The sequence below is a fragment of the Aplysia californica genome, unplaced genomic scaffold (genome assembly GCF_000002075.1).
Source record: "Aplysia californica isolate F4 #8 unplaced genomic scaffold, AplCal3.0 scaffold00403, whole genome shotgun sequence".
In the NCBI taxonomy this organism is placed as follows: domain Eukaryota; kingdom Metazoa; phylum Mollusca; class Gastropoda; order Aplysiida; family Aplysiidae; genus Aplysia; species Aplysia californica.
In genome coordinates this window covers 264937-279144 of record NW_004797673.1, presented here as the reverse complement: position 1 = coordinate 279144, position 14208 = coordinate 264937, and the positions used below count along the sequence as shown (strand labels likewise).

General features: G+C 38.4%; 1 protein-coding gene across 1 annotated transcript in view; it reads left to right on the top strand.

Moving 5' to 3' along the window:
- Positions 1 to 14208, top strand: part of LOC101860034 — a gene marked incomplete at its 5' end in the record, with an annotated part of 28711 nt that overhangs the window by 12508 nt on the left and 1995 nt on the right. Inside the window, 8 exon segments of the mRNA XM_005104076.3 lie at positions 5172 to 5245; positions 6946 to 8695; positions 9204 to 9382; positions 9977 to 10034; positions 10367 to 10474; positions 10975 to 11097; positions 11720 to 11930; positions 12970 to 13609. Of these exon segments, the coding sequence (XP_005104133.1) occupies positions 5172 to 5245; positions 6946 to 8695; positions 9204 to 9382; positions 9977 to 10034; positions 10367 to 10474; positions 10975 to 11097; positions 11720 to 11919 (2492 nt within the window). The 3' untranslated portion in view covers positions 11920 to 11930; positions 12970 to 13609.

The following is a 14208-nucleotide window of genomic DNA, read 5'->3' as shown; positions in this document are numbered from 1 at the left end:
ATCTAGATCTAGATCTAAATTTAGATATCTAGATCTAGATCTAGATCTAGATCTAGATCTAATCTAGAATCTAGATCTAGATCTAGATCTAGATCTAGATTCTAGATCTAGATCTAGATTCTAAAACACATCGTTCCATGTTTGGGTATCCCAGGAAGTGCTGACATCACATTACTAAAATAAGCAGCCAATCAGAAAGATGCGTCTTTTCTAAGATTAACGGCATGTCAAGAACCCTGATCGTGGAACCCTGATCGTGGTTCTAAAATTGGTAACAGTAGTAGATTCTATAGGCTTCAACAGCCGCTCGGGCAAAATTCAAAATTCCTACCAAAACTGAAACTAGCCAGCATAAAAACATAATTAATACACAGTTAAGGTCTAGGCCAAACTTCGAAATCCGAAGGGGTCTGCGCAAAGTAGGAAAAACAGTCTGATGTAGGCCTAGACGCCCTAGATCTAGATCTACATTACATAAAAATCACTTGCACTGCGGGTTGAAAAACCAGCGACTTCTGGGGTCTTGCAGGGGAACGCAAAGAAAAAGAAGTAGCCTATCTCATGACAAGTTAGATCTATATTGAGTGACATAATATGCTCTTGTATCAGTTTTTGCCTCATATTTGAGAGCTTGGGTATTTCCATAGAGTTATCCCCTTTTATTATTAAACGTATAGTGTACATCTAGATCTAGATCTATGGGTATTTCAAACAATTTCATCCTTTCTGAAGCCACACCATGATTGAACCCATAACAAAGCGTTGTGCGCAGCAGTAATGACGGTCTCTGGTGCGCAATTCAAAAATTGGGAAATCCCGTGCTACTATTTAAAACCAAACATCCATGGCAACCAATGGAACTTTCCGATAAGGGGAGAACCCCAAAGATATTTATAGGGTCAATGGCGTCTTTCGATCTCAGAAGGTGGATGGGACTCGTATCCTAATTTTAAATTCAGTTCTGGAAGTGTGGCGGTAAGATGTTTGTCTTAAAATCCACGTTTTTATGTGCTTCGTTCTGTTTATAATATTATCTGTCACAAAGTCTATCCGATCGGGCATATTATTATAATCTATAGTTGCCTGGCTATAGTATACTAGAAATCTAGATCTATTCTATAGTCTAGATCTAGAACCTAGATCTAGATCTAGATCTAGATCTAGATCTAGTATACTATTATAATAGCTAAGCAAAAATTTATTGGCTGCCCTTGTTCCTAGATTTAGTTACATTGACAAGGAGAGGGTCAAAGGAACAGCGGGATAGGGGATATATCTATTAAAAATTATAATATTATAGTATTGACTATTGATAGTAAGTGTGTAGATCTAGTCTAAGACGAAGAATGAGATTAAAAGCGCTCAAATTTTTCTAAACTGACTGAACTCGATCTCCAGACTTAAACTGTTAAACAAATGGACGGTCCCATCATGATCAGATAGGCCTACTTGAATCTAGATCAAGCTGTAAATGAAAGGAGACCTCAGCAACTGTAACAACTACAGAGTAGAGGCATATAATTATGGCCGGCACTATTTCTCCGAACGTTCGGGAAAATAAAACTGGGCACTATTTCTCCTAACACTCTGAAATCACACCCTTTCCCGCATATTTCGGATAATAAAAATAAAATATAGATCTATAATTATATTATAGGCCTACCAAAGATTGTTCGTATACAATATGGTTCAATCGGTCCAAAAAATGTCCGTATTTATATAAAGAAATGCTACAGTTCCAAACAGTTTTTCGCTACAGATATGACGTGTGGCCTATGAAGGGTGCTGCTCTTAAACTTAATGTGTTGCGTTCACTCGTGAGCTGTCTAGATCTAGATCTATGGAGGGTTATTGATAACGACACATAGAGCTAGCATCTGCGTTTGTCGAGGCCGCGACCAATCAATCGTGGCTCGATTTTTTGGTCCCCGAAAAAGTTTTAAAAAAAGAAAAGAAAATGAAACTCTTTACTTTTGAAAGAAAGTTCACTTAGCTTCACTTCGTCTCTTTCTCACTTGTTGTCACCACGTTGATTTGTTGAATACGTTACAGTTACATACGATTTGTATTGCTGTTCCTCTTTTATTTTTCGTTTATTTTTCCCTCTTTGTGGTGTTATATTTTGTTGGTGTGTATTTTTTTTTTCTTGTTATTGTTCTGATGTGTTGTTTTTCTATTAATTTTTTTTTTGTTGGGGAAAAGGGGGGGGGGGGGGGGGGTTGTATAGTGTAACGTCATTTAATTTGATGTTCCTACAAAAGGTATTGTGTAACGTCATTTAATTTGATGTTCCTACCTTCATTAGATTCTAAATATATGTACCTGTATAGATTTAAATGTGCTATGTTAGAGCGTTCCACCAAAACCAATTACATGTACTGACACTGGCAGGCCCCCTGTGTGTGATTCCATAATTTCCATGCAATATCCTGTACTTTTTTTTAACAAATTACGCACATTTAGGGTTAAAACGGTCAATCTTCTTCGGACAGGTGGACACACGCCCTTATTTGTTAATTGTTGTGGTTGTTTCTGGGCTGTCTAGTTTTGATTTCATTCTGTTGTGAAACCTTTCTTTTTCACGTTTTTACACTCATCTAAAAATCTCTAGACTAGATCTAGCTCTTGAAAATTGAAATAGATCTAAACCCAAAAATTTGCTCCGTTTTTTTTTTTAATGGACGATAACCGTCCACTCAATAGAAAAGAGGGTCAGATTTCTCCGTCTCTCGGGTGCCTCAGGCAGTACCCGCCTCGCTAAACCAGTGGGCACACGGCCGGAGGAGAAGCTGAGAACAGATACCACCTTTGATTTGCTCCTTCCCAGACCTCGCAGAATGACGGAATGAAAGTTGGCGCCGAACTCTCGCAAATAGGCAAACAATCACGACCAGAGCGGAAGCCGGAAACCGTTCGGAGAAATAAAGATCGGCACTATTTCTCCGAACGTTCGGAGAAATAGTCACTTCGTATAATTATAGTAGAAATAGTTGAAATAGGACTAAGAAAGTGGCGATGGATGGGACACGCCTTAATTAAGAAAGCCCAACGGAAACATCACTAAAGACAGTCACTGCAGTGGAACCCACAGGGAGCACGAGGCAGGGGTAGGCCACATGAACGTGGAGGAGATGCGTGTGGAAAGGGACATATGAGATGAAGCTCACTTGGAACGAGCTTGAAAGGATGGCCAAGGACAGAGATGAATGGAAGGAGCTTGTTTGTGGCCTATGGGTACCCTGCCGGGGGTGAAAGGCATTGATGATGATTCATTCATCTCAGTCTCACCCCAATCACCCTCAAAACCACTCATTCAAATTATGAAATCCATTTTACACCCTTCTGTCAAATAAAATGAAACAGATTCCGACCGTTCGAAAAAAATAGAACCGGCCTTAATAAAATTGTAACCTTACCTTGGTGCAAGCAACACAATCCATGAATATCACATCACCAAATTTGGTATAAATAATCCATTTAGTCGAATTCACAGGCCACAAAAATCATTAATATACACAATAAATTAAATAATAAAAATAAACAATAGGCCTAAACAATAAAAACTGGGTAGGCTAAGCTTGAAAATATATTTTAAAAACATATTGTGCACGTAGCCGAGATGCGCGAACTGTGTCTACAAAGCTCGGCCAGCCCCAGCCGAACAACCCGGACACTTAACATTTTTAGTCCAGTTGACTCGACCCCCCACCACATCACTCCTCATGCTAGAAGGACTTCCCGTCGTTCCCGGAATAGACAAAAAAAAAACTCCTCTGCCTTCCGTCCCAGGTCATATGACGTTGTAATATAGCATCTGCGCATGTCTATGACCTTATGAGTATGCATATTTCGAGTTATAGAGACGAAGAAAAAATGGTGGACCTACTTTCGATTTACCTGGCTCTGTCGCAAAAATGAACAAACATTCAGTGAAAATGGGTGAAAGGGAAACAAAATGTGCGAGATTGTAAGCATTGCTTAACAAAGATTACATTGGTTTATGAATTAACAAAATATCCAATCAAGATTGGCTTTAAAACGAGTTGGAACAACACTGTTTAGGCGGGCGGCCGACTTGTCCAGACGGCCGAGATGCCCGGACGGTACTGTAGATCTAAAACGCACTTTTCTTGTTCATTTTTATCTGCTTTACACGCAAATTTTGACTTTCTCTCCACCGCAAATTATTAGAGTTTATGAATGGATATTTTTATACCATACCCCTTCCCCAGACCCCAACCTTCTATTTAGATTACTGTTTTCATAGCGGTCACTCGTTACTGAATTCCGCCCAATTACTACGGGTCTACTGTAATTAGTTGCAAACATCAAATTATATATATCTAGATCTATGTGTTAAAACAGTAACTCCCAGATTTTTTTTTTTACTGGTAACATGGTAACTTGTAAAATTAGTGACGAAATGGCCGTCAAAGTATGGAGACTATAGCTTGTAAAGGTTTGGTGTGTAGAAAACTGCAAATTTGCATTTTACACATGCCTTTATTCAAGGTTTTTCGGTAAAATAGTTCAGAAATATGTTTTAAATGGACATAAAATGTGTAATGTGCAAAGCAAAAGACAAGAAATAGATTGAAAATTGCCTAAATGCTTGGGAAAATGTGGGTTTCTTCGATTTCATTATTTTGACGAGCGCCTTTTTATCCCCACAATGTCACATGGCATGGTAATGCAATGGTGTACATTCTTGTTTGGTGCAAAATGTCTTCAAGTAAAATTGAAGTCTCAATTAGTACATCTTGTATTGGATGTATTTTTGTTCATTCCGCATTCGTTGTTGATCTTGGTGAAAGTTTCTGAATTTCAAATTATTCCTATATTGCTTTGGACTCCTTTACTCTGCACATTTTTATACACGTGCAAAATAGAGAAATAAGGTGTTTTTAGGGCCAGGAGAAGAGTACACGGGTTGTTGTTTTTTTCTCTAGGAGGGGGGGGGGGGATTTTTTACCATATATACTGACTTCATCTTCTCTTGCTGCTTCGTAATTTAGGACCATGCTAGAATCTCATTGTCAGTGTTTTCCATGAATGCTACATCATCTTTTCTATCAAATATCTATTGTCCTTATCTCTCCTCCTCCGCTTTTTTAAAATGTTACTCTTTTGTATTTTTTAATTGAAATTTATGAAAAATCCTTTATTTGCAGGAAGCAAAAGAATGGTTGAGTATCCCGAAGGGGGTGCGAACAGAAAAGCCTGTAAAGCATCCCATACTATTGAGGTGAGCATACATTGATCTTTCATACTCTTTAATGACATTGGAAGTTGTGTATCACTGAAGATCTTTTAAATTTAAAAATGTGTTTTTTATTAAAATTCAAATAAATTCTCAATAATTCTACTCGAGATCCTGTTTTTTAATGCTTTTGTTCATCCTATAAATTCATAATTGTAGCTTATTTGTCTACCAACTAGTGAGCACTGTAATGGTTATCTTACTTACTAGGCTGTGAAAATCAGTTAAATGTGTCTAAGATGGAATCACAATGGAGCGAGATAAAAATTCCATCTTAGAAATTTTCTGTCTTGGACAGAGGAATTTCGGGGGAGGGGGATTCCTAAGTCCCAGTCAATGAGGGATCAAAGGCCAAGCAGTGGTCAAAACTTCACGCCTCTCAAGTGCTATCCTAGCCTTGCTGATAATGGCATGAGTCAGCCTTACTTATCCATTGCCACCAGTGCTTGCATCTCATAGCTCTCCCCGTAGAATTATACAAATTTAGAAGGCCAAATTATGCACAAAAAAGCAAAATTATGCAAAAATTATGCAAGTTGCAGTAACACCATCCGCGACATGTTTTGCACTTTTTCAACATGAAGTTTCATATCTGGATCTAGATAATCTAGATTTAGATCTAGAGGAAAGAAAAATGTTTTAAAAAATTATTTTTTTAAAGGATATCAGAACCTCTGATGCTGGCACTTTACTAAAACCAGGGACACCTGCCAAACACGAATTTTGCATCAGCAGACATGAGAACAACAACTTTTGATGGATTGAAAAATTGAACATCTCAAGGAACAAAATCACAACCCATAACCAAGATCTTCTAACAAGGGAAATAACCAACTTTTCACTTAAATGAGACTTATTACGGTGATTACGTCCCTTTAATCACATGTCCAGGCGTTCATGAACTGTTTGGTGAAAAAACGGAAAAAAACGTGAAAAAACGTGAAAAAACGCGGATAATCCAAAATTATACAAATGTTGCAGAATTACGCGAAAAAGCCGCGGGCGCGATAATCCTGTGGGGACAGTCATAGGACCACTGACAGCATAGGACAGTCATAGGACAGCATAGGACAGCAACAATTGAGCATCTCCTTCATTTCCACCCTTAGCCCCTCCCGTTGGTGCACAGTCCACCAATACAGTACCACTCCTCCTGTGCATTTAACAACGATTTAAGGATCTTTTTTCGCTGCCAATAATTTCATACCACTAGCTACCTAGGAAAGCTCCCATGCTAGAGTGCCTAAGAGTACTTTCACAGGCAATTGAAAGATTTCACACCCACCCCACTCCAACCTGACCGTCTGCACCAACCATCAGCACTGCTCAGGGCTCACATGGATGGGGTAGCATCTACCCCCAAACCACACCGCCACCCCATCTTGTAGAAATTATAATTATATGGGAATTTGTCAAAAGGGGTCAAGGAAATTCTGTTGAGGGAAGTTTCCATCTTAGAGAGGTTTTCACGAAGGCAGGTTCAACTGCTTGTGACTTCAACTTAAAGCTGATTATAATAGTTATTGGAGGTTGTACTCAAATATTTCTTACTCCTCTTTTTTTGCTACATGTTTTTTAGAGCCACCATAATGTGAATAATCATCTTTTTATGCTTTTGTTTTCTACTGGTTTTTGTTTTTTCTTATAAGTAATTCAGTCTTTTTAAATTCCTTTTTTTCTTACAGAACATGATTCCTCAAGAGAGCCAGGCAAATAGTTGTCAGCTTGGCTCTGAGCAACTGATTTCCTTATTTGTAAAATACTATTACACTCTCCAAAGTGAAGAAAAAGAGATTCATTTTTCCACTGCTGAGTTTAACAAAACTGAAAAGAATAAAATGTCTAAGGAGCTAATGCTAAAAATTGTTTATAAATTGATTGAATCAGAGGAAGAAACAACAAATACAGTCTCAAGGCCCAGGCTACAAGATACAGAGCTCCAGATGAAGAGTCCAGATGTGCCAGCTGGAACGCATGACTCGGGTGAACTCCAACAAGTACCATCCCCTTACAAAGTCAACGCGGCCAAGCTTGCTGCCATTTTAGGGTCCATGGTGGATGAGAATTGTTTGCAAAGTAATGAAAAACTTTTGGAAGCTAAATCTGTGGAATCAAAAGAAGACCAGAATGATAGCAAAAGATGTCATGATATTGATACAATGTTTGGTATGAAATTTTTCAATGTGAAAGTGCCTCACGCTGTGGTTTATCATCAGCGGGTTGATGTACCAAGGAGCATTGGAGACATACCATGGGGGTCTCTGAAGGAAGAAAAATGCAGGCTTTACACTTTTAGCAAATATCCTTTGAATGCTTCTCAATCAGCCATTCTCTTGGCTAAAGATGGTTTTGCGTACTGTGGTAGTGGCGCCACATCAGATGACTCTGTGATTTGTTACTTCTGCTCTGCCAGTCACAAGGGCTGGCTCGTCACAGATAAGATCCATGATGTCCATGCCAGGTTGTCTCCTGATTGCCCAATGATCTCTCATGTAAACTGCAACAATGTCCCTATGCCGGTGCTTCAAAATGGACATGCTCTGTTTGACCAGTTGCAGAGCAAGGATGAAAAGTCTGTTTGTAGTGAGCCACCGAAAAGTTCTGGGAACACAGAAGAAATACAAACTGACTGTTCCCTAGAAGTAGATCAGCCGGAATCTGAGAGGCGCCATGTGCGTGGCAGCCATAGCCATGTAAGTCAGTATCAGAATACAGAGGCCCGTGCTCCAGCTCCAGTGCCTAAACCTACTCAAATAGCAACCAGATCTTTGATGAACCAAGGTCATTCGAAGAGCAATATGCCGGCTCAGTCATCTGGGAATAGAAGAGGGTCCAACACTGTAACTGCATATCAAGTTTCCAATGCCAATGCCAGCTTCAATGTGATTACTTCCAGCAATGTGGTATCAAGCTCTGGACCTGTCAGTTCTGTTGCAGCTGATGCTGAGTCTGGAGCCCAAGCAGCTTCCAGGTCTGAGACGAATGGGACACCTCAGACAACAACAGCAGGTGACTACACATCACAAGCAACTGCCGCGACTACAGCAACATCATCAGCTTCTCAAGGGGGGAGAACGGAGAACAGCTCTGGTTCATCTACATCACAGTCACCTGCTCCTGCAAGCTCCAGAACACCCAGCAGTCAACCGTCCTCAACACCCTCTGATACAACTGCTGGTGGAGAAGGACAGTCTACTACAACTGAGCAGCAGGGGCAAACTAGACCTTCAGCACCGCAGTCTAATGACTCCACTGGCAGTACTACCCAGCAGCAGGGAGCAGGCCCTTCCTACCAACAGTTAGGCATCATTACAGAGAGACCCAAGAGGTACGAGTATGCCCTCAAAGTAGCACGCTTGAGAAGTTTTGAGTCCTGGCCAAGGGGACATCACCTGACCAAAGAAGAGCTTGCCGATGCAGGATTTTACTTTGCAGGTAAATAAACTAAATGATGGAAAAAATTTACCATCCCTGCGTATTTGTTGTGGGCCTTGCGGCCTTTTTCTGGATTCGTTGTGTGCCACAAGATGACAGAATATCAAAATTAGAGGCCCTGATTTATGGCGGATATTATATTGACTTGACATGTGTAAGATTTTATTCCCCTGAGACGTGGTGCCAGTTTATGTGAATGACCTGAAAGTTTTATTTATAATTTCTTTAATTTTTCATTGCCTTCATTCTTTGTACATGATATCATCACTGTCAGGAGGAAAAGGAGGAGCTTTTCCCTGCCGTCAGTTAAAAAAAGATAAGATTTCTTCATATTTCTTGTAACAGCAATGATATGATGCTTCCTAAACAAAATCTGCTGGGTTTTTTTCTATTTTGAGTATCTAGTTATCTATGTCAAATACATTAAAAAGTATAGTTTTTTATAATTTTGGAAAAGACAAAAATAACATACCAGTTTTAACGTTAAATTCTTTTTTTCTCCTTTCAGGCTATGGTGATTGTGCAAGGTGTTATTACTGTGGTGGAGGTCTACGAAACTGGGAAGTGAATGATAACGTCTGGGTGGAACACGCGAGATGGTTTCCAAAATGTGCCTTTCTCAGACAGACGAAAGGTCAAGCTTTTATTGATGCTGTGAAAAGGCTGAGTGATGACAACATGGATGAGGTGAGAAAATTGAGGGATTTATTGAGTCAGCTGAATAATGATCTTCGTTTTTTTCCAAATTGCATAGAAGTAACGAGCCATGTTTTTTGTTTACTAGGGCTTGTCCCTGTTGCATTGGGAATCAAATAATCTCAGTTTGTGGATAAACAGTGTTTTCCACCGATTTTGTAGAAACAAATTAATCAATAGTGTGATTTCAGTTCTTAATGATAAAAATGTCAAGGGCACAGATGATATAATGAGGAGTCATGTATATCATTGTCGTGAAGACTTTAAGAAAAAGCCAAAGAACTTTCCATTGAATGTTCATTTTGTCAGGGTGCTGGTTGTTGAAAGAATGTTCTTCTCCTACACTCAATAATTGGTTCAAGCTCTTTGCATGAATGTGACAAAAAAAGCAGGGAGTGTGATAGAGTGGTTTTTATAATTCTCCACGAATCAGATGTATAGTACACAAAATTCATAATGTCACAGTCATAATGTGAATAATAAGTTGTTTCCTTTGAGAAGGGGTTGACCAAATATGTCCTTTGCATTCAAATTTTAATGCTCAGGTGTTATTTATTACCCTTGTGTCTTGCTGTTTCCGCACAGATTTCGTATCAGGATGTGATGAGAGAAATGGGTGGCACGGCAGCTGGTGAAGACCTCAGTAAGTTTTCTGTTTGTGCTTATTCTGTTTGACGATTCCGTTGTCCCCAGATTTTCAGTGCTGAAGAAACCATTTAAGTTATAGTTACAGCCATAATTGCTTAAGACAGCCACCCGTTATAGTGGAGAAAAGTGGAAAAGTGGCTGTCTCAGACAGGTAGCAGGACTGATCAAAATGAAAGAAACAAACCCTTCTCCTTCAGAATGTTGCAAGCTCTCTTAGTTGTCAGTAAAAGGAGCTTACCATATTTTATTAGCGGACAGATATCAGCATAGTCGTACATAAAATATCTGAATAAACCACACGATATATAACAACCTTGTGTATTGCAGTGACAAGAGAAGACCCCTTGAAGTGGGATGCTGCTGTGCTGGCTGTCACTGAGATGGGTTTCCAGAAAAGTGATGCCGAAAGTGCTGCAAAACATCTAAAAAATGAAGGTATGCTGGCTTTCCTTTTTTTCACTTCTTTCTTCCTTGTTTATGTCCCGGGTTAACACCCTGTTGGACTCAGAGTGTGTTATTTTGAATGTAAAGCTAGTGATTCTCACAACAGAGCTGAAGACGAGAAGGAAATTATCCCTCAAGGAGGAGAAAAGGGTAGACCCCAACCTACATTGGTTCTGTACAAATGCAGGGAAAACATGGTGCTGCACAGTAGCGACAGTAATTGCATTGTTGTGAAATTGTTCTGTATCGCTGTAATATTGTGTATTATGTATTTGTGTATGTATTTATAAGTACATATGTATGTATACATGTATATTTGCCATTATAAACGAAATTTCCCTCCTCGGATCAAGAAAAATGTAGTTTGTTTCTATTATTCTCAAATGTAACAATTTTCAGACCATTTTCTCATTCTATTATATTGTCCTGTTTGCGTAGATTTGGCATTTCCTGACTTGACAGGCATTTCCTGACTTGTTAACTCATTTCAGGTGAATCCCTGTCTGCGGACAAACTGTTTAAAAGGTTGGTGGAGACGAAGAAACCACGGAGTCAAACAGAGTTGGATCCTTGCGAAAGTGTCAGCAGTGAACATAGCGACAGTAAGGATAGGGGTGAGTTTATGAAAAGTTGCTGTGTTATAATTAAACAGTGCACCTAATCCAAATCTAGTTCAATCAGGGTTGTACCTGTGTTAGAAATATGCGAAGGAAATGTCACAGTGACTTTTCAGGTATTTGAGTGTATTTAGTATTTAGTCCTATACGTTCATTTTCAAGCTTGACATTTTAAGTATCGTGATTGCACTTGTAATGTAAATTTTGTATATTTTTTCAATTCAAATTATAATTGTTGTGTTACTTTTGTTATTTAAATCTACATATATCAAGACTTGTGTCTCTTCACGAGGAGAAATATGAGATATTGGACATTACTTCCTCCCTGGACTGAACATGACATGTCAAGTTTGTTAAAGCAGATTTATAAAATTTGTTTGAGTAGAATGTTATTTGTTTTGCTGGTTTTCCAAGTCCTATGGCACGGAAGGATAAGGTGGCTAATTTTTTTCAAATTGGTCGCTGTACATTTGTTAGCTGCACTTAGATAAATCATTCTTAATCTTTATAGCAAAGCGATGGGAGTGCAGAAAAAAATATTGTGCTGTATAATCTGTGTCCTGCAGTACGTTGCATTCCTTGAGGGCCATAATGATGATTTGTACTTGTGTGTCCCCAGAGACGATTAGCTCCCTGAAAGAACAAAACAGCCAGCTTCGCCAGCAAACTGTCTGCAAAATCTGTATGGACATGGAAGTTTCTGTCGTTTTCCTTCCCTGTGGACACTTGGTCAGCTGTTCTGAGTGTGCGTCAGCCTTGGAAAGTTGTCCTGTGTGCCGACAGAGTGTGCGAGGAATTGTTCGAGCTTTCATTGGTTGAAAGTTGTAAAGGTATTTTTCCAGCTGTTGTTGTTTCTGTATTTCTCTGTAGAACTAAGCTGCAATTATACAATTTTTCATGTCCCGTAGCGGTTGTTGTTTTTATACATAAAGAATCTAAGCTATTTTATGATTGATCTACTTTTCCCGTCGCACTCAATGGCAGTGACTTCTTTGTGATTTCAAAATAGTTGGGGCTGACAACATAAGAACTTAGAAGTGTAATCTTCAGTGTGTCAAGTCTGAAAGTTCTTTTCACACAAACAGCTCCTGTCTTTTTCCAGTATCGCAGCCTCACATTTTGCTGCCTCTGATGGAAATGTTATAAAAATGGTCATTTGATCACACACCTCTATAATTTGGGATTTTTGCTGATTCTGCCACCTCCTTCTGCATCGATTCTCTATAGCAATCATATCTTCAAAACAAGGCTTCCTTTTTTCCATTCTATTGTAAATTGCACAATTTGCAGTTTTGTATACTTTGAAAAACCAACATTTCTTAAAGGAATAAAATCACATAGCTTGCTGTTTCCTCCTGTTCTGTCATAGCCTTCTATGTTAAAAAATTCATGAATCAAGCATAAATTGTAACTTTTCACTATTTCACTATTACGATTTTCTTGTCAATGTTGTTACTACAAGCTGAAATATCACCCCCTGTAATTATGGGATTTTGTTTTTGCTCAAATACTCGTCTGTTTTATGTCGTTCAACTTTTAAGTGTAAGTGACAGTTGCAATGTTGCCCAGTGAGCTGCTATAGGCAAAAATCATTTGCTGTACAAGTAGAATATATCCCTAATTTTTTCTGTAAAATGTACTTGTGGGTACTGATAAGGTGCAAGAGAGTTGGGAGGTGTAACACTTTGCCGCTTCATCTCGCCGATCGGATATGTTTACCTCCCAATTTCTTTGGATTTTCCCCAAAATGTGATGGCAAAGTGTTAATTGATGGTCAAATGTGCTTGTACGACATCCATGATTGTTGTGATATTCTGTAAAACTATTTGAGAAACCTTTTTAATTCAGGCCAATTTGATCTGTCCACAGAAGCAAGGTGCAGTAGAGAGCTATGACTGCTGTGATGGGAAAACTGTTTGTTACCGTGATAGAAGGAGAATTTTTGGTTCAATTTGTAGAAGGAGAAAAAAACTCCAGGGAGAGAAGAAACTATTTTGTATTTGATCACAACAAAGTGTGCACACTAGGTTCCCCCTAAGGGAGTCGAGTTTTCATTTGATGAGTCTCAGGGTTTCCTGAATGATTACGTTTCTATTGAGATTGAATTACGCTACTTTGTGGGTGGTTTAACTCATTCGCTACAGATTCTTCTCCAGTCCACATATTAGACAATTTAAGCAATTCTGAATAATTCCATATAAGATACCAGTGGGGGTTTTTTCTGTTTGTGATCCTTTTTCAAGATTATAAAAAAAAATGTTTTTCAATATATCGGATGTTATAATCCAAATGTACAAATAATATATGGAATGTAGGTAAATAACTGCAAATTTTTCAATATTTTTCAGTTCTATATTTATTTATGGTTATTTTGATGTATCATTCGACCAGGTGCAAACATATTTTTTGAGTTTCACCAAAGATTATGAAGTTTTTATTTTCAAATTTTATCCGCATCCAATCAAAATTGTGTTGCATAATCGCCTCTTACAGGAACAAAAGTTGAAAAGTACATAAATAAACATTACAGATGTATTCTACAATCCTTAGTGAAAATATTGGTATATAATTATAATACATTGATATTTATTTAAATTTGTGGCCCCAAAGACCTATTAACTGTTCTCGTTCGCCCTCCCTAAAAAAATGTTGTCCACAAGCCGTAAATAATACGTAGCGAATGAGTTAATATGCTTTGTTCCCTGTGAAATTTACTAAAAAGTGGGATAGAGGTGACCATAGTATGTAGTGCAATATGTTTAAAACGTTTGGGTGGCTTTGACTTCAGTTTTTCAACATAAAAAATTGTTTTAAAATATGTTCATTTCATATTTTTTTTTTTCCCATTTCATTATAATTATGATTTGTTAGTAGCTTAAGGGGGAGACGATCCCGTAAAAATGTTCTAACAAAAGACTTCCATTCTCTTTCATGTATTTGTGCAAGTAGTTCATGGTAAAATGGATGTATTGACTCACTAGGCTTGAGCCTAGTCCCGTGTATTTACGGTGTTTTTGAAAATCTAATCGCAACAAAATGTGCACAGTAGATCTTCCTAAGGGAATTTTAAATTGATAAGTGACAGAGTAGGCCTAGTTACTTTCAGTT